This window comes from Podarcis erhardii (assembly GCF_964252035.2).
Source record: "Podarcis erhardii genome assembly, chromosome: 4".
Taxonomy (NCBI): Eukaryota; Metazoa; Chordata; class Lepidosauria; order Squamata; family Lacertidae; genus Podarcis; species Podarcis erhardii.
Window position 1 is genome coordinate 79,117,705 of NC_138508.1, and position 27,030 is coordinate 79,144,734.

General features: G+C 44.0%; 2 protein-coding genes across 4 annotated transcripts in view; one reads left to right on the forward strand and one right to left on the reverse strand.

The window, feature by feature from the left end:
• ECRG4 (ECRG4 augurin precursor) overlaps window positions 1–20,078 on the forward strand; it is a 33,799-nt gene extending 13,721 nt beyond the window's left edge. For both annotated transcript variants that reach the window (XM_081858318.1, XM_081858319.1), the window contains 5 exons: window positions 3,651–3,725; window positions 14,457–14,586; window positions 15,853–15,900; window positions 17,139–17,296; window positions 19,719–20,078. In XM_081858318.1, the coding sequence (XP_081714444.1) occupies window positions 3,651–3,725; window positions 14,457–14,586; window positions 15,853–15,900; window positions 17,139–17,296; window positions 19,719–19,880 (573 nt within the window). In that variant the 3' untranslated portion in view covers window positions 19,881–20,078. The remainder of the gene's footprint in view (window positions 1–3,650; window positions 3,726–14,456; window positions 14,587–15,852; window positions 15,901–17,138; window positions 17,297–19,718) is intronic.
• A 1,213-nt stretch (window positions 20,079–21,291) lies between these two features.
• The window catches only part of UXS1 (UDP-glucuronate decarboxylase 1), a 40,174-nt gene continuing 34,435 nt past the window's right edge, over window positions 21,292–27,030 (reverse strand). Inside the window, exons 13-15 of one of the 2 annotated variants that reach the window (XM_081858221.1) lie at window positions 26,090–26,151; window positions 24,682–24,781; window positions 21,292–22,111 (exon numbers count right to left, since the gene is read on the reverse strand). In XM_081858221.1, coding sequence (XP_081714347.1) covers window positions 21,980–22,111; window positions 24,682–24,781; window positions 26,090–26,151 — 294 coding nt within the window. In that variant the 3' untranslated portion in view covers window positions 21,292–21,979. Of the gene's footprint in view, window positions 22,112–24,681; window positions 24,786–26,089; window positions 26,152–27,030 lie in introns of both variants that reach the window. The other variant, XM_081858220.1, reaches the window with a different exon arrangement.

Consider the following 27,030-nt stretch of genomic DNA (forward strand, 5'->3'; position numbering starts at 1 on the left):
GGCTGAGTGCCTTCCATCAGCTTGGGCTGGTGGCCCTATTGTGCCCCTATGTTGCCTATGTTCTGGTAGCCTCTAGGTTAGACTACTGCAATGTGTTATACATAGGGCTGACTCTGATGAGTGTTCAGAAGCTTCAGCTGGCACAAAATTCAGTGGCCAGGTTGCTCGCGGGGGAAAGACGGTTTGAGCATATTGCACTAATCCTGGCCCCCCTTCACTGGCTGCCAGTTAGTTTCTGGGCCCAATTCAAATGTGTTTGTGGGAAGTGAGGGGGGTATTGATTTATAATTTTTTTAATGTGTTTTTACCTTGTATTTTTATGTTGTGAACTGCCCTGAGATCTACGAATGAAGGGTGGTATACAAATTTAATAAATAAAAATTAAAGTATGTTAAAAAAAAAAACTTTTAAAAGGAAAAAAAGCCATCCTATTTTAGCAAGTAAACTGACCCAGGCACTTGAGGAAGAATAAATACTTCAAAGCAGTTAGCCTTGCATAAAGAATAACAGAAGAAAGGAGAAATGAACAAATAAACAGAGACAACCTGGATAGGCAGAGTGGCCGCCGAGACCACATAACACCGGTCTTGAAAGATCTACATGGGCTCCCAGTACATTTCTGAGCACAATTCAAAGTGTTGGTGCTGATCTTTAAAGCCCTAAATGGCCTCGGTCCTGTATACCTGAAGGAGCATCTCCACCCCAATCGTTCTGCCCGGACACTGAGGTCCAGCGCCAAGGGCCTTCTGGCGGTTCCCTCATTGCAAGAAGTGAGGTTACAGGGAACCAGGCAGAGGGCCTTCTTGGTAGTGGTGGAACGCCCTCCCACCAGATGTCAAAGAGAACAACAACTACCAGACTTTTAGAAGACATCTGCAGGCAGCCATGTTTAGGGAAGCTTTTAATGTTTGATGCATTACTGCATTTTAATATTTTGTTGGAATCTGCCCAGAGTGGCTGGGGAAGCCCAGCCAGATGGGCGGGGTATAAATAATAAATTATTATTATTATTTATTTATTATTTATTATCCAAACCCCCATGATGTCGGAGTAATAGCAGAAGCATCACCTTGTTGGCACCAACCCTTCCCCTTCTGCCCACTAGAAGTATTCAGGAAAAACCACTGGAATGAGTCAGCAAAAAAGCTGAGCCGGCCTAGTATTGACTAGATCATGAGTTGGTTTCAATGGCGTTGAGCTGAGTCATTCTCTCTCTGCCTTCCACTGCAGCTGCTGTGAGTAGGAGAGCTGCAGATGTGGTGGCTGCCTTGTCACTCCACAAAGACACCCAAGTGGGAGTGGGGTTTGGCCTGCCCCCTCGATCCTCAGGCTGTGCATGCCTTTGCAGGTGGGAGCAGAACTCAATCTGCAGCCAAATCCCCACTTTTTTTTTTGCAACCCCCATCCCTTAAATTTTGCAGCCCACTGTGCATCTGGAGGGTTTCTTTCCACTTGAAAATAAAATGGCTTCTTAAGCAGCTTTCATCCAGCACAACTTATAAAAAGCGGTGCTTGCTCCGATTATTGGTTTTCAAACTTGTGATGGATGAAGCTGCTTATAGTCCACTTTGCTCTCGGTATTAGGTGATGAGGCAGATTCCAAGCCACTTGAAGGAAAACCATTTACCAGAGACCCTAGCAGGATGAGTGGACACAGAACAGCAAGGGCAAAAGTATTCTGCCATTCCACCTTTAGTTCCCCGAAAAACTCTAAAATCTGGATTCAGCCTCTTCTCTGTTGATGTTGTCTCAACTTACAAAACCACACAAAGAAGACATTCATCACTTCTGCCTGTTTGTCTAAGTGAAGGAGCCATAGAAATGTCTGCTGGTTTTAAGTTATTGGTCCAGAAGCTGTGAAGTACTGTTGCGTAAACAGGAATCCAAAGAAGCAAAGGGATCAGGCCAACACTAATGGAGAGTCTAAGAAAACAGGAAGAACATAACTTTGCCTGTTAGCTAGCTCAGTCACTGGGTACAGAGCATAATGAATATAGATGTTATTTGTGAACCCTACGCAAGGCAGGATGGGGGTGGGGAGATATGCAGAACAAATAGCAGCCTTAGTTTCTGATGACGAGTAAAGTTTTGAGTAAACAGGTGCATGTAATATCAAGCAAAAGATCTCAGTGGTGGTTTCTTTTACAGTGTTATGCTAATCATCTTTCCATTGGGTGATAAAATTCTCTTGCAAGAGAAATTAAGCCAAGGATAAGATAAGGCCAGGGGCGAAGATTTGTCCTCCACATTGAGGGGGCGTGGTCACTTGACATGTCACGTGATGCCACTGGTATGCGCCAGGTGGTGGTGGTGGGACGCAAGGAGGGTGATCTCCATGCTTGCTCGTCCCTGTCACAGCCCAGCTCCTGGGCTCCCAGGCTGCCACTGTGACAAGCAAGCATGGAGATTGCCCTCTGTGCCTGTCCCAGCCGCCACCTGGCTCTGGGGTGCCCGGTGGCAGCAGGGGTGGTGGCCCCCTCAATATTGGGGGAAGCACTACCCCTTGCCCAAAAATATTGGGGGAGCTGAAGCCTCTTCGGCCCCATGTTGGTGCCTCTGGATAAAGAGTTACAACTAAACTAGCATAGATAATGATGCAGACTCAGAAAACATCTAGAACTGAAAACGCAAAATATGGTGCAAATATAGCTGACTGAAACACTCTGTTTAACTTTACAGTGGTACCTCGGGTTAAGTACTTAATTCGTTCCGGAGGTCCGTACTGAACCTGAAACTGTTCTTAACCTGAAGCACCACTTTAGCTAATGGGGCCTCCTGCCGCCGCCACGCTGCCGGAGCACAATTTCTGTTCTCATCCTGAAGCAAAGTTCTTAACCTGAAGCACTATTTCTGGGTTAGCGGAGTCTGTAACCTGAAGCGTATGTAACCTGAAGCATATGTAACCCGAAGCATATGTAACCCGAGGTACCACTGTAATTGAAAGGTTTCTTAAATATTGTAGTCTTTGTGCCCCTCTAGTAGGAAATGCACAGAGTTCAGCATCATGAACAAACTTTGCTCCTCCCTAACTCTAAATCCTTAATAAGTTAAAAAGCTTAATAAGTTAAAAAGCATAAATAAGTTCCAATACTGATCCTTGGGGAACTCATTCCTCCAATGGAGAGCTATCCATTTATTCCTACTCTCGGCTTCCTGTTTCTTAATCGGTTGCTATCCCACGACACAAGTGGTCTACAGCAATATCCAGAAGCAAAATTTTTATTTCCAGCAAGAACAGAGAAATACTGCCTGTGTAGTGTATGTGCCAAAATATACTTGTCTCCTTCATCTGCAAGAAATTAAGAAACATTAAATGCACCCTGAAATCTGTTGTTCATCATTCTGCCTAAACACACACACACACACACACACACACACACACACACACACACATTCCTTTAAGATGAGAACATGAATGAGCATCTGCTTGCAATCATATTTCTTTGCCTTTTGAAATGCTGTCCTGCTGCCTGTGCAGAAATGCGATTCTTCCAAATTCATCCACAAAGTGCTTTGTGGAGCTTTTTCCTGCAAAGTGTTGGATTTCTGCAAAATGGAATAAATATGTCCTTCATACATTGGTCCTAGTGTTTTTTTAAAAAATGTAATACTCTCCACTCCCCCATTACCCAGTTTCTTATTTCTTTCAGAAGTCCAAGGTGTCCTTCAAAAAAGAGTCACTTCTTCTGGCCAAGCACGAAGGCAGGAAGCCGCTTACTGAAAAGGTAATTTTATTAAATAAGAGTGTGTGTTTACTATAGGAATGGGATTTTAAAAAACAACAAAAACAATTTGAATTTAGATAGAGAAAGAGAAAAATTGACTTCTTTATATTATTGTACCAAAAGGTCAAATGCAGGCTGATTGTAGGAACTGTGGTTTAAATGTCATGGACTTGTAGTATTTTATTTGCTCAGGAAAATATAGCTTGTGACAGAGGTTTCTTTTAGTTCATTCTGTATACATTATCTACAATCCTCCCCCTACTCGCATAACATTTGCCCTATTCAATGTGATTTTACTCCAAAACTGCTCTAGCTCTTTCATATATAGAGAAGCCTCTGAACAGGGGCTAGAAATTATATAGCAGCAAAATTAACTCATTTTAAATAGCTGAAAAACTGTTCACTATTATTATGTAATCTAAATATGAAGCACCTTATTAAGTAGCATTGTTTACATTAGTAACCGAAGACTTTTCTTGGGCCCAATCCAAAGGACCTTGCTTAATTAAAGGCTGCAATCCTATACACACAGTGGTAAGAGTTGCGGAACATTATCCAAGGCAATTCCAAATAAATATGCATAGGATTCTGCATGATTGAAAAAACTTTTTTTGCTGCTCTCCTTAACTTTAGTGGGGGTTTCACGAGTTCTGTGTACCTTTTATCTGATATCAGTTGTAGGTGTAAATACACTTTTTAATCTTTAAGGGCTGATACTGTGTTGGTTTTTTAAAAATTCTGCTCAGATGCCAGACAGGTTCCCACAACAACAAATCATTCCTCTTTAGGAAGACATTTTGGACATAAGTGGTTGGTCTCTTTTTTCAATGGTTGTGCTAGATTCTTATGCACACTTTACCTTTCCCATACTGCAGGGTCTTAATATCCAATAATTTTTCCTCAGATTCACATTTAATTTGTTTCTGGAAAAGTAGAAAAAAAACCTTTTTACATGCGGCATTTACTGATGAACAAAAATGTGATATGGTTGGATTGATTTTAAGCTTCGTTCAATCTGATTTTGTGGTCCAAGCTAAAAGTAAAATTTAAAAACTGTCTAAACCAAAAAGGAAGGGAGGGAGAAGAAAAGCAGAACTAGACAATGCAGCTAATGAAGATTTGCATGTGGTTTAGATACTCTCTTAACACTGTTTATTTTAAGTGAAATAGTTATTCACCCTTAACATTAGCACTGTTTAGCTATGCTTGTGTTTGGAATTCTGCACAGTGAGTTAGTGTATCTGGAAAAAAGCAGATTTTTAGTAAACAATTAAGGGCCTCTTTGGACTACTGTAATCTGTTTCAGCAGGGGGGGGTGTGTGTGTGTGTGTGTGAGAGAGAGAGAGAGAGAGAGAGAGAGAGAGAGAGAGAGATGAGAGGAGAGAAGAGAGACTACTGTACCTTACTAGCCTAAGGCTCAAGGGGTAAACTTTTGTTCTTGAGAAATGTTTCTTTCACAGACTAAATTCTAGAGGACACATTCATCTTGCTAGAAACTTGACTTACCACAGGGTTGAATGGCACTATTCAGCGGGAAGAAATTCCGATGAAAATCCTCGCTATTACATATTTTACATGGCTGTTTATGTGTATATGTTTTAAAATTATACATATGGATGTTTCGTGATGGCCTATACTTGTAATGCCTAGTAAAGGTTTGGCGAAGTAAGTAAGACTTACCACAGGGAAGGAGAAAAGGCTGACTGAGGTACACTGGAGAAACCACAAATAAACAGAGTTGGCAATATCCTGTGCCTTTTGCAGTGAGGCTCTGAAGGTCTCTTCTGCCAGTGTGTGGCTCTGCTTGCCTGTCACATCCCCTAACCTCCTCCTTTTACCTGCTTGTGAAAAGTTGCTTTCTTTCCCAGGTGAGTCTTCAGGCTTCCTGCTCAGAGAGCAATGTAGGTGCTGGATCCTCCCTTTTCTGTGTGGTGCTCATGAGGAACACGAGAGGATTCAAATTCCTGTCTGGATATGCCAGGGAACTGGTAGTATCGAGCTTCTTGATGCCCCTACCACTGGCTGATGGAGGGGGGACACTGCTGTTACCTTGAGCACTGTGAGTGCAAAGGTGCAAAGCTGTGCTGGGCACGATGAGGTTGTTAGCTCCTTCAGGCACAGTCCTTGATTGGTAGGCTTTATTTTTAAGGCTGCAGGGAGCATGCTTGCCATGTTGTTGTTGTTGTTGTTGTTGTTGTTGTTGTTGTTGTTGTTGTTGTTGTTGTGTATGCTCCCCCTCCCGCCTCAAGTTGAGCACACAAGGGCTGAACTTCCCTCAGGGGGAGTTCAAATCCCCCTATGCTGAAAAGTGTGGGTGCTCTGTTATCCAAGAGGGTACCTGGGGACAGCATCATGGAGAAAGCTTTGTGCAGCTCAGTTACAAAGCCATATAACTTTGTGTATACGCAAAATGCCGGCTCAGTGCACAAACGTGCCCTGATGCTTCTCATTTTTTTACAAAATCATCTTTGAACTTCTCATACTACAAGAGAAAAGTCTCTCAAAGCCATTTTTACAAAATTATCTTTGAACTTCTCTTGCACTGTTGAAATGCCCTTACTGTAAAGGTAAAGGGACCCCTGACCATTAGGTCCAGTCGCAGACGACTCTGAGTTTGCGGTGCTCATCTCGCTTTACTGGCCAAAGGAGCCGGCGTACAGCTTCCAGGTCATGTGGCCAGCATGACTAAGCCACTTCAGGTGAACCAGAGCAGCGCATGGAAACACCATTTACCTTCCCGCCAGAGCGGTACCTATTTATCTACTTGCACTTTGACATGCTTTCAAACTGCTAGGTTGGCAGGAGCAGGGACTGAGCAACGGGAGCTCACCCTGTCGCGGGGATTCGAACCGCCGACCTTCTGATCGGCAAGCCCTAGGCTCTGTGGTTTAACCCACAGCGCCACCCGTGTCCCGACCTTACTGTACCTCCATCCAAAAGAGAAGAGCTGTAGGGCCGCCATCTGCTCTGCTGAGAATCCAGGCTCCTCCTCCTACCTCCTGGCATCACATCAGCCTGTAATAAAAAAAGAAAAAGTTTTCAGAGCCATTCTGTCAATTTAGCTGGGAGGCCACCAGCTTCTGGCTCCTCCTCCTCCTCCTCCTCCTGAACTTCTCTGCCCCCAACTGTTCACTAGAAGAATTTGCAAGGAAAAATACTTCCTGCTCCCTCCCAAGCCAATCATTTGCTGCTGCTGCTGCTGCAGCTGCATCTTTTTAGATTTCAAACCTGAGGGAAGGGTGGTCTGCAATCCTTTTTGGGTGAAGACTGAGATCACTTGGTTGTTGTTTTTTTTTAAAATCATTTCATTTGCACAAAGATTCTTTGCACATGTCAAAAAGGTTTGTAAAAAGGATGAAAACTAAGTCAAAATGTCCTTGCCAGGGAAATCCCGCCCCCCTCCAACATGATTCACAGTATAAATGATCAGTGATTTTTAAAAATGCATTTAAAAAAAAAAGTCTTCTTACTGGAACATTTCAGTATCTAATATGTAAAGTCTGTCCAAATTGCTCATATAGTGGCCTCTTGGATATCGCAGTTTTACTCTATATTAATGTGGTGTTCACTGCAGAGAATGAGTGCTTTGTACTTGCCGGACTGAGAGGATTTTTGCGCATTCCATTCTATTGCCACCAATTTACAAAGTGATTACCCACACCAAATTACACTGTCACACATGCTGTCACATACTTGATACGAAAATATGTGCTAATCAGCAGCAGAAGATACTTCTGCAAAAGCATTCATGTTTCAGAATGCTCAATTGGGGGGGGGGAGAGAAGTAATCTCCTCTGACAGCTTCTCTTCACATCATCACCATGCAGTTAACTGGTGCTGAATCTTTGCACGCTGAATAAACTCCCATGCTGCAACTCTGTTCTCTGGCATTCCTTTGTGCATCTACATCAGGACAAGAGTCAGAGACGGGGAATGAAATGGGAAGCGCTTCAGTGTAGGCAAAGCTATCATTTTCCGGACAATTACCCTAGTCTGGTCCTACCTTGCTTTGTGTATTAGATCCAAAACTTAATGCAGCTTCACAAATGCTTTATTAAGTAGAGGCTTCCATTTATCAGGGGACAATGCATCCTAAGGGAAACATGCTTGCAGAACTGAAGGGTTTTAAAGATAATTAGAATGAGGCTATAGAATCTAGTGGGACGTGGGTGGCGCTGTGGGTTAAACCACTGAGCCTTGGGCTTGCCGATCAGAAGGTCGGCGGTTCAAATCCCTGCGATGGGGTGAGCTCCCGTTGCTCGGTCCTTTCTCCTGCTAACCTAGCAGTTCAAAAGCATGTTAAAGTGCAAGTAGATAAATAGGTACCACTCTGGTAGGAAGCTAAACGGCATTTCCATGCGCTGCTCTGGTTTGCCAGAAGCGGCTTAGTCATGCTGGCCACATGACCCGGAAGCTGTATGCCGGCTCACTCGGCCAATAAAGCGAGATGAGCGCCACAACCCCAGAGTCGGCCACAACTGGACCTAATGGTCAGGGGTCCCTTTACCTTTACCTAATAGAATCTAGTACAGGCATCCCAAAACTTGGCTCTCCAGGTGTTTTGGGACTACAACTCCCATCATCCCTAGCTAACAGGATCAGTGGTCAGGGATGATGGGAATTGTAGTCCCAAAACATCTAGAGGGCCGAGTTTGGGGATGCCTGATCTCATATATATTATTTCCCTCCTCTTCAGTGGTAGGAAAACTTCCTTCAATCCGCCCCCCTCCCCTCCCCACCCCACCAAACCAGGAGCAATGAGGTCCACGAGATCTGCAAACTGTCCAGCATAGCTGAAACAATTGCTGCTCCCATACTGAACGTTCCTGCCAGTTTAAATTGATGGGCAGCACTCCATTCTCTGCACCATCTGACTGAGAAGTTGCATCTCCTGGGGGCAGATTCCAGGCCCTTCAGAACAGCAGCACCCCATCTGTGACATCCACTTTGCAATGAGGGGTGCCCAAGTTTCAGCGAGAGCCCAAAATCTATTCACCGCTAGAAGATTGCATAAAACATTTTCATTTGGGTTCTTGAGGATTGATCTATTTGTGGCATTTTGGTGTTCTAATAGAATATTAACTTTATAGTTCTGTTGCCGATATTTGTGCTGCATTATTGATTCATTTAATGGATCGTAATTGTTTGTGGGTTCTATAGCTTTGCCTCGAATTGCTGTTTTTATGGCGAGAAAATTGAAGTAGAAATGGGGCGGGGGGGGCAACCAGGAGCAGGTCTTCAGCTATGCAGAGCCCTAAGGCAGTGGCTGAGAAGCGTATTTCTTCATGACAAACAGCACAGCAGTAACACTCGAGCCCAACTAGTTGCGTCCTGAATCTTGATAAACAGGCACAGGGAACAACCTGTAAAAACATTTTCATCATGTAGTTGTTAGGATGAATGATAATGATAACTATTGACTTTTCAATAGCTAAACATACTGAACAACCAAAACAGATTTTGCCAAAACAGATTAAGGTAATGATTAGGAAACACGTGAAAAAAAAAACATTTTATGTCCCAAAGGAAGCCCTTAAAACAACATACCCTCCAACTTTTATCCAATGAAGAATAGGGACATTCTCTCCCATCATCATCATCATCATCTTACTATTTATACCCCTACCATCTAATTGGGTTGCTCCAGCCACTCTGAGCAGCATCCAATATATATACATTAAACATTTTAAAACTTCGCTATACAGGGCTGCCTTCAGATGGTTCGGGCTTTGCATAACTCCATACCCACCAATATATCTCCAATTAAAATAAGGACGTCCTAACGAAAAGCGAGACATTCTGGGATCAAATCAGAAACTGGGATGACTTCTGTAAATCCAAGACTATCCCTGGAAAATAGGGACATTTTGAGGGTCTGAAACAGGGTGGGGGTCCTCCAGCCCAGAGGACAAATGCTGTATTCCAGATCTGTCTGTCCTTGGGACACTTCAGAACCACCCCCTCTTTCACCAGGCTATGTCTCCCAACAATCTCGCTTCATATTCTCCTGGGTGTGTTTACCTGGCTGGAAAGAGTTATTGAACTCTGACAACAATTCTTGGTTTTCCTGGATAGAGGGGCATGTGCGCACAGAGTAGAAATGAGCCTGCTGTATAAAAGTAAGATTTAAATTCATTGCTCCTCCAATTTTTACCTCTGGCTGCCACAGAAAGGTTCCCCCCTGGAAGGGAATTAGGTCCTCAGTCTGAAAAATTCTGCCTTAAATTCGCTTTCACAATGAGAACTAGGTTGCCCCAGCCACTCTGGGCAACTTCCAACACATATCAAAACATAATAAAACATTAAAAAAATTCCCTATACAGGGCTTGGATGCGGGTGGTGCTGTGGGTTAAACCACAGAGCCTAGGACTTTCCGATCAGAAGGTCGGCGGTTTGAATCCCCGCAACGGGGTGGGCTCCTGTTACTCGGTCCCTGCTCCTGCCAACCTAGCAGTTCCAAAGCATGTCGAAGTGCAAATAGATAAATAGGTACCGCTCTGGTGGGAAGGTAAACAGCGTTTCCATGTGCTGCTCTGATTCACCAGAAGCTGCTTAGTCATGCTGGTGACCCGGAAGCTGTACGCTGGCTCCCTTGGCCAATAAAGCGAGATGAGCGCCACAACCCCAGAGTCGGCCATGACTGGACCTAACGGTCAGGGGTCCCTTTACCTTTATACAGGGCTGCCATCAGATGTCTTCTAAAGGCTGTATAGTTACTTATCTCCTTGACTCGGGGGCCGCATAACTCCATACCGTCCAACATTTCTCCGATGAAAATAGGAACTTCCTAAGAATAGTGGGACATTCTGGGATCAAATCAGAAACCGGGATGGCTTCTGTAAATCCTGGACTATCCCTGGAAAACAGGGACACTTGAAGAGCCTGGAGCCTTATCCTCAGAATTGTTCTAAGAATAGTTGGGGAGCTTTCCCAGATGAAAGATCAAATTACCTTAACACAGCCTGCCTTTTAAGCTCCCTCTAAGCATCCTGACAGTACCTCTCCTGCTTATGCCAATTAAACAGTTCAAGACATGTAAATAGGCAGGCAGACATGCTTGAGCACAGACATCTGGAACATTATTAAGATACAGATGCAAATTGCTTGTTTAGATGTAATTTCCCTCCTAAGGTCAAGTGTTAGCCTCCTCCATTCAGCATCAGCAAAAATGCAAACTGCAGTACCCAGTGATGAGAGTCAAAATACTTTGGGAGGCCTTGACTGATGAGCTTAATGCTCTTGTTATTTGGAAGAAACTCATGACTCCTGTAGTTTTCTTGGAACTAACTTTAGAAACCAATTTGCCATGCCAAGTGCATTTAAGTTGCAACCTACTCAGTTCAATTAAAGTAATATATCAGCGCTCATTAGAAGAAATTAATAGCAGCAGAATGTCAGACACTATGTACTGTGCAATTAGAGTTTCTGGCCCCTCGTGGACATTGAAAATTCCTTACTGGGCTTCACAAAACTGAAAGTGTTTTCTCTTATTAAGGCTTCTGGCAAAATGTGTTTATTTTTATTTGGGGCAATGCTGGTGACTGGTGGTTTTATTATAGGCCTGGCATTATGTGAACCTTTGAAAGAAATGATGTGTTCCTACCCTGCCCTGAATGCCTGCTTTTCTGTTCAGAACTTGATTTCTTGTTGTGTGGATATGTTTAAGAAACCTGCCGAGTTATCTTTTATTTCCAGAATGGCACTGATGCCTTAACAGCCCATCATACCTAAACAAATACAAGTAAATTGAAAACTCAGACATTTTCCAGGCCCCTGCATGTAGTCAGTTTGATGCACTGTGCAGCCAACATATTTCTCCTTTGTGGGTTATGAATGCATACATACACATACATACACATACATACGCACTGATTGTTTTGTTGTGTCTGTTTTAAGCAATTTATTTGTGCTTTTATCTTACGTTTTTATCTTGTGAACCGCCCTGAGATCTTTTGATGAAGGGTAGTACAGTGGTACCTCAGGTTACATACGCTTCAGGGTACATACGCTTCAGGTTACAGACTGTGCTAACCCAGAAATAGTGCTTCAGGTTAAGAAGTTTGCTTCAGGGTGAGAACAGAAATCGCGCTGCGTCAGTGCAGCGGCAGTGGGAGGCCCCATTAGATAAAGTGGTGCTTCAGGTTAAGAACAGTTTCAAGTTAAGAATGGACCTCCAGAATGAATTAAGTGCTTAACCCGAGGTACCACTGTATATAAATTGAATACAGAGCTTTCCAAACTGTGTGTCTTAGCATTAGTATGAGGGCTCCCATAAAGGAGTCTGTGGCCTTTCTCTTCATTTTGCTGCTGTGCTGTGCTGAGCTAAGCCATAGTTTGGCTTAGTTTCTTGCCCAGACACAGTTTATCTCAGCCGTTTTGCTCCCCCAGACAAACCACGAGCCACGAACCACAGTACAAAACCTTGATTAGTTTTTGGTTTGTCTAGAGAGTGCCAAACCACAAGTCCAGGCTTGGGCAAGGCACTAAGCCAAACTATACGCAGCAGCAAAAACACCATGCTAAGCAAAGCGGTTGAGATCTCCTCTCCCAGAGTCTGCTTATTCATGCCAAGTCATGTTTTGGCTTAGCATGATGTGCGGAACAGATCGCAGTGTCTAGGAAGCTGCCTTATACCGAGCCAGACCATTGCTCCATCTAGCTAAGTATTGTCTACTGGCAGTAGCTTTCCAGCATTTCGGCAGAGTTCTCTCCCAGACTTACCTGGAGAATTGAACCCAGGAACTTCCACAAGACAAGCAGATGTTCTACCATTGAGCTATGGCCCTTTTCCTAGCTCACCTAACCGAACTCTCAACTTGGGCCTTTCTCTTTCTAACTCCCGGCGAGAGAGGGCCCACCCATTTCTCACCAGGCACAGAGCCACTTTCTTTGTTCCCTGAGTAGCCTATCACCGGGGTGAACTTTGGTAATATGGTGTCCTGAGTGAGGACAAAATTTGGTGCTCCCCTCCCCCATATTTATTATTTTCATAATAATTCCTTTTGGTACAGTTGCTTTTATGGATCTTCTCAGTAGGTACCTGTATAAATATATTTATGATTATAATGCACCCCTGAAGAAGAGAAGAATTTATTATTTAACACCCCCCCCCCCAAAAAAAAATCTGGCTGGGTTTCCCCAGCCACTCCGGGCAGCTTCCAAAAAAGATTTAAAAATACATTAAAACACTTGTCATTAAAAACTTCCCTAAACAGGTCTGCTTTCAGATGTCTTCTAAATGTCAGATAGTTGTTTATCTCCTTGACATCTGAAGGGAGGATGTTCCACAGGGCTGGTGCCACTACCGAGAAGGCCCTCTGCCTGGTTCCCCGTAACTTGGCTTCTCGCAGTGAGAGAACCACCAGAAGGCCCTTGGAGCTGGACCTCAGTGTCCGGGCAGAACAATGGTGCCCTGTATTGGTGCCCGGTGTGGGGTAACTACCTGCAGTGCCCTAAAGCCAGTGCTGCTATCATCTCACCAGGAAGCTAGCTATTCCACGAATTAAAAGGGGGCCCAGGCATTTCGCCTACCTCCACCCAAACTCATATTTATTTCACAGTAAGGAAAGTGTGGGCTACATACACTGAAAAGTGTGGCCGGACAATTGCTGGAACTGACAGAACTCGGCTGCAAATAAAACGTCTCAAATGTGTTGATACTCGATGGCGACAGCGAGCTATGCCAAATTCAATGTGTTTTTCAAAACGCTTTTTAAAAAAAGCATTTTGACAGTGTTTTTTATATGTCACCTCAATAATAAACCAGGGATGCCAACTTGTAAACAATATTTATTTGGGGAGGGGGGATGCAGGTAAGCCCTGCCTTGCATATTCCATCACATGATGTGGTGTACTGCACACTATTTGAATGGATGCAGGTGGCACTGTGGTCAAACCACTGAGCCCCTTGGGCTTGCTGACCGGAAGGTCGGCAGTTTGAATCCCCGTGATGGGGTGAGCTCCCGTTGTTCTGTCCCAGTTCCTGCCCACCTAGCAGTTCGAAAGCACACCAGTGCAAGTAGATAAATAGGTACCACTCCGGCGGGAAGGTAAACGGTATTTCCACGCGCTCTGGTTTCCGTCATGGTGTTCTGTTGCACCAGAAACGGTTTAGTCATGCTGGCCACACGACCCGGAAAGCTGCCTGTGGACAAACACCAGCTTCCTCGGCCTCAAAGCAATATGAGCACCGCAACCCCATAGTTGCCTTTGACTGGACTTAACCGCCCAGGGGTCCTTTACCTTTATTATTATGATTTGAATGGCAGTGTCCATCATCTTTGGGTCGGGGTCAAGCCCCCTCAAATATCTTGGGGGGGGGCGAAGGGACCTCGGCCCCCAAGGAGTTGGCTCCTATGATAACAACCCCAGTATACATGCTCCATAAGCAGCAGGCGTCGCACCACCTTTATGCAAACGCCATGGAGGCTCAATGAGCAGGTGGCCCCGAAGCGAACAGCTGGAATGTGGGAAGCGCGCCAGCTGCCGCTCTGCTGCTTCAGAAATTCCCTTCTCTCACACACACAAACCCCGCGCCGAGCGCTTCTTTCTTTTCCCCCCGCTTCCTCTACCGACGCTGAGCAGCGTCCCTGCGCAGCCAGGTGGGCTGCAGCCTCTCCGCCAGCCCCTGGCTCGCCCTGCCCGCTGCTTCGCGCGCTCCCTCCTTCCCTCCCCCCCTCGGCTCCTCCCCGCGTCCAGAGCACCAGCCGCCTCTCGCTCTTCTCCCCGCAGGCGAAGGGAGAGAGCAGCTCCAGGCGAAACCTCGGCCGGACGGAGATTCCCGCCAAAATGGTGCCCGGGCGGCGGGCGCTCTCGTGGGCTGCGCTCGCGCTGGTCCTCCTCCTCGTGTGCCTGAGTCCCGGTGAGTCAGCCCCGCGCGCGGGAAAGGGGCTCTGCCCCACGCTCGGGAGAAGTGGGGGGCGGGGGAGAGGGCGGCGGGCACGCAGGATGATGCCCCCCAAGACAAGGGGGCGCACGCTGAGGCTGAGCAAGGCAGCAGCCCCTTCGTCGTCGTCTTCCCGCCAAAATTCCCCAAGCCTGTGGTGGAGCTGGGCAGTAGGAAACTCCTGATCTTAGGTCCCCCTGCTCATAAAAACGAGGGCTCGGCTTTGCATCCAGGAGGGATGTCCCCCCAGCAGATGCCCAGATACACACTTCAAAGCAAAACAAAGCCCATTCCACCACTGCTGTTAATAATGCTCCTTATTATTAAATGTGTGCGCATGCATGTGCACCGCTCTGCAAAGTGGTATACTTCAGATGTGGGGCATATAATGTGGATTTGCTTTGCTGGAGGAAAGAGACTCTGTTTTTCCCTTGCCTAAACAGCCAGCTGTGGAAGCAATCATGTTTTTCACTCCCAGCCCAGGACAGTCTCTTTGCTTTTTCCAGGAGGTATCCCCTTTATAACCTTGATGAGAGCGCCAATATCGCCACGTTGTATATATGTTGCCAAGTTTGCACATTCGATCCCCATATGGGGCAGCTGCATTGCGGGGGTTGGACTAGAGTATCCTCAGGGTCCCTTCCAAATGTATAATTATGATTCTATGTCATAAAAGCTTCCCCCCACCCCCACAATTGGGGACTTTGTTTGACATGTCTGTTATAAAGGCATAGGTGAGCATACAGAAAGCAATCTCTGCAGATTGACAGTTACCAACAGAGTTCACTATGCTCCATTCCTTAGACGAGGGGTAGCCAAGGGTTTGCCCCCCAGATGTGGTTGGATTCCAGCTCCCGTTTGACCCAGCTAGTAAGGGCAGCGGTCGGAAATGATGGAAGTTGTACACAAACAACATCTGAAGGGTACCAGGTTGGCTAGCCTTGCCTAAGTTCTCTAATCGGGTTTAGGTGCCAACTTCTAACATTACACTTGTCTGGAATGAGACCCCTTAGTTCCTTGGATTGGGGTGGGGCTACAGACAGGCAAATTTCTACAATTTACTATTGCAAGTAAGCACTGGGGGGAAAAGAGAAAGACCTTCATTTGGCGACAGAAGCATCTTGTTTTCTGCAGGCTCAACTTTCTCAAATACATTCACAACTCATATTAAGAGAGCAGACTTTGCAGGAAACCTTGTAAATTATTTCAACCCTGATTTATTTTGATTTTGGATTCCTTTAGGTGTATCAAGAGGAAATAAACTTAAGCTGATGCTCCAAAGACGGGAAGGTAAGTTTTCTGTCTCCAACTCATGGTTCTTTCTGCCTCAGCTGTTACTTGCCAGAAAAACAGCAGCTAACTCAAACCAGAGCCATCTTGGGTCTGTTTCAGAAGGTGGCAAGTGGGAGAAATTTTCAAGGGATTAAATGGCTTGTAAAAAGAGGGACACTTCATTTCCCACCGGACTTTCCCCTTGTGCAACTGTCCCATTAGGGACTGTGGGAAAGACCAGGTCAGTGAATGTCAAATGCACCCTTCAATCTAATTTTTGCAGGCTGTGATGACCACTGTTGCAAGAAATCGGAGGAAGACAGAACATGTAGTTCTAGACTCTTGTCTGGGGTCATCCTTCATATGCCAGTACAATACCCAGGGATTCTTCACCGCAATTGTCCAGTATCACAGAATACCTGTTCTCATAAGAAAATAAAAAAATTCCTTCCAGTAGCACCTTAGAGACCAACTAAGTTTGTTATTGGTATGAGCTTTCGTGTGCGTGCACACTTCTTCATGCACACGAAAGCTCATACCAATAACAAACTTAGCCAGTCTCTAAGGTGCTACTGGAAGGAATTTTTTAATTTTGTTTTGACTACGGCAGACCAACACGGCTACCTACCTGTACCTGTTCTCATGTTATGTTTGGTATACAGTATATATGCTTGTCACACAAAGCAACACAGAATTTAGCATGCAAAGTTGCATAACAGATCCACATGCAAAGGTTTTATACATTTTGATCTTCAGAATGGATTATGTGTTTTATTTATTGTTGTTTATAAGCCATGGGTAGGCAAACTAAGGCCTGGGGGCCGGATCTGGCCCAATCGCCTTCTAAATCCGGCCCCCGGACGGTCCGGGAATCAGTGTGTTTTTACATGAGTAGAATGTGCCCTTTTATTTAAAATGCATCTCTACGTTATTTGTGGGGCATAGGAATTCGTTCTTTTTCTTCTTCTTCAAAATATAGTCTGACCCCCGCAAGGTCTGAGGGACAGTGGACTGGCCCCCCGCTGAAAAAGTGTGCTGACCCCTGTTATAAGCATTGAAGGGTACTTAAGAGCAGGGCTGAGGAACCTATAGAGTATAGACCCTTCAGGTGTTTGGACCCCCAACTCCTACCAGCCCCTTCCACCTGTCAATCCAAAACATGTAATTGATACCTGCTTGCGACAAGTGACGTTATCTCTAGAGTAAGCAACCTTTAGGTTAAACCGTTCTTGTGTTTGCTGCCTCTTGCATTTCAGCTCCTGTTCCGGTTAAGGCAGATGTGTCTGTCAAAGAAGATAAGGCCAAAGAGTTTTTGAGCAGCTTGAAACGTCAGAAGCGGCAGCTGTGGGATAGGAGTCAACCAGATGTACAGCAGTGGTACCAGCAATTTCTCTACTTAGGCTTTGATGAAGCAGTAAGTGGCAACGTTTTCTGTTCTGGAACATCCTAAAAGGCAACTCACTGAAGCCCCCTCCAATTGTTATGTCAATTAATTTACTTTTTATTATTGTTTTCGTCGTCTTCGTGTGAAACAGGGTTTAGAGTATTATCCTTTCTGATAGAAGCAGGCATGGTCTGGAAAGGGGAGTTTTCTAGTGGTTAACTTGGGTTTGATTATGTGAAGTTCATTGAAGCAGGAATGGGATAATCCATCCCAGCTCTTAGAACAGAACTAGGAAACCTGATCTGGGTCAGTGGCCAGATCGTCATCTTCCTTACCCTTCATGAGTCAGATTGGACAGAGGGATGGCACAACCCACCTATCAGTCATATGACATCACCCTGCACTGCTTGCAAATAGTTTGATACGGGATAAAAAGTGCTTTGAGACTCCACGTACCTACTGCCCACCATCCAACTAAGATGTCAAATTTCTGATTTTGAACACACAACACCTAATAACACTGTCAGAGAAGGGCAGGTCAGTGTGTTTTCCTCCTTTTAAGGGAAACAGCAGTTGACCCAATGACTTTAATGTAGAAGACAACTGACAGCATCAGAGACATAAGACTGGCAATCTTGTGGCCAATTTTCTCAAGGAAAGCAACAATTTTACAACTTTGTAGATACACAAATCAGGAAGTAAAAGATACAACTTTTGCACTGCTCAATGCTATCTTTAGTAGTAGCATTGGCAGTTCCTGCCTTTTAAAAAGAAAATGTAACAATAAAGGGAAACTTTTGGATAGTTTTCTTCTAAATATTGTGTGGAATAAAACTTAATACAGATTTTGCTCTGGGGATTTATACAGCAATTTGGTACCACATATTAAAATGCAGCAATGTATTACATGAATGTATTGTAGTACCTGAATATGGCAAAGGAAAATTTATTGAGTTTCATGGCTGTTGTGTGGTTTTGCTAGACTGGAGAGATATTCTAACAGTAGCTCAAATATTGAGGCTAGGAAAACTACAAAAATGTAAACTACTATATAATTTACTTACCTTTAAATCTCTTTTTAAACAATTGTGAATCAAAAGTATTCATAAACCTGGCCAGATAAATATATCCAGTAATATTAATTATTGCTTTTCTTCATAAGTAACAAGGCACATTGTGCTTTATTTAAAGATATCATAATTTGGATTACAAACAAACAGAACTGGCATCCTTTCATAACCATAAACATTAATGAGATTGTTTTCTTTGGAGTGATATAGCATCATCATAGGCTAAGAGCAGTGAAATGAGGTACCACTTTAATAAGAAGTGATTAAATATACAGCAAACATTTTGAGGGTTTGGGATATAGGTCAGAATTTGAAGTAGAGTTGATTTTATAGAATTTCAGAGTTCAAGTTAATATGTGAAACTAAAGTTTTGAAACCTCTCTGAGCTAGGTAAATTGTTGAAAACAGCCTATACTCATTCTTCATGTCTAGGAATTTTAAATTGGTAAACCCCGACTCTGGGGTTGTGGCGTTCATCTCACTTTATTGGCTGAGGGAGCCGGCATACAGCTTCCGGGTCATGTGGCCAGCATGACTAAGCTGCTTCTGGCGAACCAGAGCAGCGCACGGAAACACCGTTTACCTTCTCGCCAGAGCTGTACCTATTTATCTACTTGCACTTTGACGTGCTTTCGAACTGCTAGGTTGGCAGGAGCAGGGACTGAGCAACGGGAGCTCACTCTGTCGCGGGGATTCGAACCGCCGACCTTCTGATTGGCAAGTCCTAGGCTCTGTGGTTTAACCCACAGCACCACCCGCGTCCTTTTTAAATTGGTACAACGTGCTTAAATACAGGGAGGTTTTTAATTTAATGTGAATATTGTGCGAAATGGGTGCCAGTCTAGAGCAGTGAAAATGAGTCCTCAGCACACGTGATGCTGGATAAGCATAGGCTCATAGAATTGTAGAGTTAGGAGAGAACCCGAGAGTCATCTAGTCCAGCCCCCTCCAATGCAGGAATATTTCCCCCAGCATGGGGCTCGAATCCATGTCCCTGAGATTAAGGGTTTCATGTTCTTACCGACTGAGCTATCAGCATGATCAGGCTGTGGGTTGTTTTCAAATGTGAAAGATTGTGCAGACTTCTAATCAACTTTTTAAATATTGCGCAGGCTTCAAATCATTTTTAATGGTTTGGTTTTTTAAAAATCCTAAAGCTTTGCTTTGTTTCTTCTCAGACCCGTAACAAAAAAATATTATTCTGCATCGCATATAAAAGAATTGCTTGCATAAGTTGATTTGGGTAACGGTATGAATAAAAGAGAAACCTTCCAATGCAATACAGGAAGTTGTTACTATTTACAAAGGTACTGAACCCTTTGTATGGCGAAGTTGCAGCTAGTAGCTAATTGCTACCACTTATTTTTTTTTCTTATATGCAGAAATTTGAAGATGATGTCTCCTACTGGTCAAACCTAGGCCGCAGTGGCCATGAATATTATGGTGGTTATTACCATCACCATTATGATGAAGACGCACCTATTGGCCCACGAAACCCACATACCTTTAGGCATGGAGCAAGTGTCAATTATGACGATTATTAATCTCATCTTCCCTTCTATGGATTAGAACGCCAGGAAGACGGATAACACCCAAAGGTGCCTCTTACGCTTCTTTGAAATTAACTAGTTTGTTATAAACATTAATAACAAAAAAAAAGTTATGGAACGTTTTTATATCCACTCAGTAGCATAACATGTATAAACGTTAGCATTAAAATTTCTTGATAAGAATTCTTCCCAGTATTTTTGGTGAAATTATTGTAAGACAGCATGGTTACCTTATGAGATTTCAGTTATCTTGAAGGACAGCAGGTGGCATATGGCTTTGGTAACATCAATGTGCCCCCCAAAAGTGTGAATTGATAATCAGACTCTAAACATTCATATACTGGCAGAAACAATTGCTTACAGGGTTGCAACAAGAACTTAAGAGCCTGTTGGATCAGGCCATTGGTCCATTTAGTCCAGCATCCTCTTCTCACAGTGACCAACCTCCCAGATGACTATGGCGCACCTGCAAAGGGAACTTGAGCACAACAACACTCTACCTTCTTGTGGTTTCCAGCAACTGGTATTAAGAAGTATACTTACTATGGAGGTAGGACTATCTTCCATGAATTTGTCAAATTCTATTTTTAAAGATGTCCAAGTTGGTAGCCCTCAAAATAGTAAAGGTAAAGGGACCCCTGATCATTAGGTCCAGTCGTGGCTGACTCTGGGGTTGTGGCGCTCATCTCGCTTTATTGGCCGAGGGAGCCGGCGTACAGCTTCCGGGTCATGTGGCCAGCATGACTTAAGCCGCTTCTGGCGAACCAGAGCAGCGCATGGAAACGCCGTTTAACTTCCCGCCGGAGCTGTACCTATTTATCTACTTGCACTTTGACGTGCTTTCGAACTGCTAGGTGGGCAGGAGCAGGTCGCAGGGATTCGAACCGCCAACCTTCTGATTGGCAAGATTGGTTTAACCCACAGCGCCACCTGCATCCCTTGGCCCTCAAAATAGTTTGTCTTTAATCCTCCAAGTTAGCACGGGTGCCATCATTATACTGTTATTATAATGTTCTACTACTTTAAATAAAACAGTACAATACTGTTCAAGTAGGGACTTTGCATTATAATTAAATTAGGGGAATATGAACAAGTGGTCTGAATGTGTTAATTAGTACTGCAAATAGCAATGTAGTTTCCTCTGTGTTTGCTACTGTGCAGAAAAAAAACGGACTAGGCTATATAAACCATAAGTGCCTACTTAAATAATTTAAGATCATGAAATTATCTTTGACTAGGTTGTACTTTATGAAAAGAATTGCTTTGCAACCTTAGACACTGTTACTACTCAAGAGGACCAGTTACTGAAAGAAAAAGAGACCACCAATGTAAGTTTTCTGTAACTTTGTCAATATGCATGAAGGCGCAACACACAGTTGCAGCATTCTTAAATGAAAAACTAATATTTGTAAGTTTCAATATTTTATTAAAATAGCATATTCAACCACTGGTAACCAATAATACATTAACTTTCCCCCAGATTGTGCACAACACAGTAGTGATTTAAAATAGCATTTATCCATGAAAGTCAGTGAAAATATTTTCAAATTCAAGTGTGCAACTAGAACTAAACATTTGGGGGGAGAAAACCCAATTTCAAAGAATACATAAAGCTCTCATACAGAATTCTTTTTATTATAATCCTATAATACTAGATGCCAGTGTTTTCAATCATCTGACAATACTGCTTGCTCTTTTTTTCTTTATGCATAGTATCTCTCATTTAAAGTACCCACTTTTTATAAATAAATTGGCATTTTCCCATCCCATCTGCAGCTTCACAAAGAAACCAGTAAATAAAACTGTCAAGGACAGTCACAACAAAATGATCTCACAGCAAGATATAAAAACTTGAAGATACTAAAAAAAGGATGCTTCTATCCTATTTTACATAAAAAGACAGATTTAAAAAGTGCAAGGCAAAGATTGCAGTTTTCTTATTTAGGCACATCCACTTCTTTAAAGCAAGCTTCAGAGTGAAATTTCCAGTTTTTCTTCATGATACCTGTTTCGGAAGTCTTTTTAACAAAAGACAAATTATACCTTTCAAACACAAGGAAAGGTTTTCAATTCCTTTCCGACTTAAAGAGTTTTTAGTTATGTCTGGTTCTTCCTTTTTTTATCCTGGCAGGTTTTGGTTTAGGAATATATTGATTATTTGCTTGATATTCCAATTCTTTGCGAAAGTAATGAATTGCTTTATTTAAGCCTTCTTCCAACGGGACCTGTTACAAAAGAGAGATACAGCCGAATGAGTCAAGTTATAAAAGTGCTTATTTGCTCATTGTGATTGTCATAAGTATGTCAAACAGGGTTATTTATTTAATTTGCTTAATGCATTTATATCCCACCATTCCTCCAAGGAGCTCTAGGTGGTGCATTTACAGATACTTCACCAAATAACTTTTAAGACAGCATTTGCAGCCAGTGGCAATTCCCGCAAAAACTTAGTAGCTCTGTCAATTGGCCTGCTCATACCTTAAAATCTATGAAGTAGGAAGGAGGGTTTTCCCCCAGCTTGAATGGTGTCCTGGCACCTTTCAGAGAGGGTCTCCTCATGAGTTGGAGGTGCAGCAGGTCTTTGCTGAGGATTTTCAGCAAAACAGGCAGGCAGGGGAAGCCTGAGAAGGTACTCTACCATCTGCCTCCCTGGCCTGAGAAAGTGGGGCAGGCTGCCTGTTTTCCTGATCAATAGGGGGAGGTGATCATGAGTGAAGGTGTAGCCCAAACTCGATCCCTTCCACCCCATGTGATCTCCATGGTATGGAGAGAGTTCACGGGGTTGGGGAGCAGGTTGCTCCTTCGCCCACAGGTGTCTGGGCTGGATGGCAATTGCCTGCTTTCCCCTGAGCAGGCTTCCTGCACCTTTCCTCTTGGGAAGACCAAATGCATCAAGAGGAAAGGCTCAGGCGAAGGCAGGCAAGCACTACAGAGCCTGAGATTGAGTGGCAGGTGGCGGGGGAGATCAGGCATGCGGGCAAAGGAACATTTCCATCTCCCCCTGCCTCCACCATAGCTGCCGCTTGGGGAAAAGAGGAAGACAGTCCATGGAAAGCCAGCTGAGGCAGCACTGCAAACAGAGCATGATAGAGCCTGGCTCTCGAGGAGACACCCACCCACCCCAGCCCAAAGATGGGCCTTCTCAGAGAGGTGCATTCCCACACCTTTGGGACTAGGGGGGAAAAAGCACTGGAGGTAGGTAACTGGCGATCCTTAAGTACAACATTCTCAATTGGCCCTTCTGACTTATTCCTCCTCTACATTATTAGCAAAATATGGAGGTGGAGAGAGGCACACCTCCTTCTTCTGCTTTTACTGGAGTACAACTCCCATCATCCCTGGCCACGGGGAAAAAGAGAAGAAGAAACTGCTATGGCATGAGTTTGGGACCTCTTCAACATGTGTCCGCAGTAAAATCTGGCAGTAACCATAGACTAGAGTACTGCATTCATTGAAGTGATAAAAGTTGCAAAACTGTGGAGTGTGTTGGAATTATCACAATCTCCAGGCACCGCCTTTTCCAATAGCTTAAGGCAGGAGTGAAGAGTTCTTATAGGAATTTGTAAAGCTACCTGGAAGATGGTAAGTTGGGTTCCCAAAGTTCTCCCTGAGGAGAACTGGTGGGTTTTGAGGGCATAATAAGTGGAATGCCCAACTTTGCCATACCTACCTTTTTGTACCTCTTTCAGCAGATCCAGTTTACTTCCTGCCATTTCCTATGTTGCAGGGGCACTTGCTCACAGATAATGAAAAATGCGACTGGCAAAATGAATAATCAAGCTCCCTCAGAATTTTTGGACTGTTACTCACTTGAATAAACTGGAGCTAGGATTGCAGCAATTATCTATTCTGAGTAAGGAATTCTCAGTCTCTTGCTCCAATACTTTTCTCTTTCTTCTGCCTACTTACAAAATATGCAGCCTAGAAACAAGTTAGCTGCAAGCCAAAACTCAGAAGTAAACCTCAACGGGCGTTATTTGTGTACAGAATGCACCACTGAACTACTGCCCTTTTATTATTTTATTTAGGTAATTTATAACCTGCTCTTCATTAAATCAACACCAGAGTGGGGTACAACCTAAGGAAGCTCTCTGAAAAATCAAAACCACAACGATGATAAATTACATGTAAGAATGTGTCTGAACTAAGGCAGACAGATATTTGTTGCACACCTCTAGGGTTTACTCCCCACTGAACTATATAGTACAAAACTATACTACCTTCTTGGGGGGGGGGTATAGCAGAGCTTCACATAAGCTTAATTTCAAACCTACACCCAACCTGCATGCAGACACACAAAAAGCATTCTGTTTTCCTACTAGCAGTGCTACTGCTAAGAAAATGGATGTTAAGGATTCTCAAGGCATCTCCGTCCGAAAGGTAGAAAGCACAATTAATCATTACCACTCTATAATGACCTACTGTTCAATAAAACTTGTTTCAGTGGGAGCAGAGTCAGATCCACAAACACACATTTTCCTTCACTGCCTTTGTTAAAATCACTTTCGCTCTCAAGGGCCCCTGCTTATTTGCTCTAGATTTAACTAGCTTAGCTGTTTGTTTTAAAGATGAATACCAGAAGTGTGGCTATTATCCATCAAGGAGCAGCAGCAATATTGATTTTTTTGGGGTGGGGGTGGAGAAGAACTCTTCCCAAAAGGAGGTAGCACATCATGGAAGGAATTTCATTAGATTTGCCCTGCACAGCAAGGAACACAGAGCATTATTTATTTCTTGATGGTGTTGCCTTTCAAAAATACTTGCACACAACACTGTTAACTCTAGAATTACATACCACAGGTTCCCAACCAAGTAGTAACTTGGCTTTCCTGATGTCAGGCTTCCTTTTCTGAGGGTCATCTTGAGCTTCCGACAGAAACTGGATTTCACTTCCGCTGCCTGCCGAAAACAACAACACCAAACGCAAATATTACAAAGCTACATTGGTTTCTGGTGATCGACTAACAGTTTCAGAAGTCTGAAACAAATCAAAACAGGTAGTTTTCAAATGTCCCCCTATGCCTCACATGTTTTCCAAGACAGGCTGAAACAAAGGCTTCATACACCTACAACTCCCCTAAACTATGGTGTACAAAGTCAATAGACCACACAAGTCCAGTGCAGTTAAAATGCAGCCCCATCGTCCTTGTAGTTGGAAACCCAGAAGGCCCAACCCAACATTAAGTGCAAGTAACAGTTCTGGCAGAAAGTAGCTTCCTTGTCCAGTCTTCCTGATGCACCCCTAAAAATGTTCCACTGAGGGTCGGGGTACCCTGCTAAGTAAGTGGGCTTGGCTGAGATACAGGGGTACACCATCATGGAAGCTTAGCTGACTGCAAGCCAGTGTTCTGCATGCACACAGTCTCTTCTGCCCATGTAAATACTTTTCCTTCCTTCCTTCATCCTAAGTCCCATCCAGCTGTTCTAATTTCTCATCTGCTGAGGTAAGAGTATCGGTGAGAGGGCTGGAGTTGCCCCATGTCCCCAGTAATTCCTGCCACCCTTCATAAACTTCAGAAGCAGAAAGTATACTATTTGCATACTGTAATATTCTGAATCACACAGGGTGTTAACAGTCCCGCCTGTTCAGCCATTTGTAAAAAGTGGTGTGGAGGAAGCAAGTATGCGTTTTCTCACTCGTACCTCGTGTGAGTCCAATCATGTGGGGAACCAGAACACCCTAATAGAGCAATAGCATTATTTACCATTAATATTTAATAGTCGCTTTCCTCACAAAGTGACCCAAAGCAACTTAAAAGTATACCAACCAACCAATAAAAAAACTTAAACACACTACTATGAAATTAGGCCTTACAGAACTAAGAGAGGCGCCGAATCCCTGAAACCTTTCAAATTACACGCCAAAAGCCCAGGTAAAATGGAAACTTTTTGCCTGATACCTTAAAAAGATAAAAAGCTGGCACCAGGCATGTATCTCTTATAATTTCCCTCATTATGACTCCAGCCCAAAGTCTGCAACCAAGCAGAAGTGGCTTCCTGGCAGCAGGGTTGCTGCTGCTTACTGGTGCACCAACTCTGCAGGCACTACCTTTTGGTTAAGCAGCACTGCTGGGAAGCCAGTGTTGCAGCTCCACCCCACCAGGTGAACCTCTTCTCCACTCATGCCGTTCTACTGGATAAACCCCAATGGGTACAAGTATGCAAGCTGTTCCAAGTTTGTTCAGGGCAATTATATGTCATACTTACCAACGAGTTTCTTAATTAACTGGGCAAACTCTAAAATAGAGTGTTCTTCTGGATTCCCCTAAGGATATAAGAAGCACTATTAAAATGACATTTTACCCCCCCCAAAAAAGATGTATTTTGCAATAAGGTAACTAGCAAATAAAAGGACTAGATTAGGCATAGGCAAACTCGGCCCTCCAGTTGTTTTGGGACTACAACTCCCATGATCCCTAACAGGACCAGTGGTCAGGGAAGATGGGAACTGTAGTCCCAAAACATCTGGAGGGCCGAGTTTGCCTATGCCTGGACTAGATCCTAACTTTTGTGCTGTGAACAGGATGTGGTTTCCTGCCTCCCCCTTCTCTCTGCAGCCTCCCGTGAAGAGCTGTCTTGAGAGTGGGAATGAACAAACCCTCACTAACGGAATGGCAATTGCGTGAGGTGATGCTCAGTGGGGAGGAGGAATAGCTAGACGACCATGATGTCCCCTCCTTATGCAAATGGAAGAACCCACCACACACCAGCAACCTTTGACCAAAAATGATTTCACTAGTTGTTACCATATTTCAGAGCAGGAGTAAAAGCCCACAGGTAATATTTACAAACATGAGTCTAAACTGCTTAAGGCAGTTTCTGTTTCCATAATACAATCCTGGGAGAGGAAACTTAGGTGGAAAAGTCACAGCATGGAATCTGACATTGCGTTAATAAGATCTTTCCACTGATGAAAGCAATTCTGCTTGCTGGATGGAATGATCTCTGTTCTCTTTCCCCCACATGCTGTTCTGGGGGTTCTTCTGACCCCCCAAGAGTGGACTTGGGGGAGGTGCATGGGTCACACGAAGTGGGGGAAGTCCCATTGTGCCAGCATGTGTCCTTGTGGCAGTTTCTGCTAGTGCACTGGGTTAGCTGAATCTGGCCCAGTCTCTAGAATTACATATGCCGACGTCCACACACT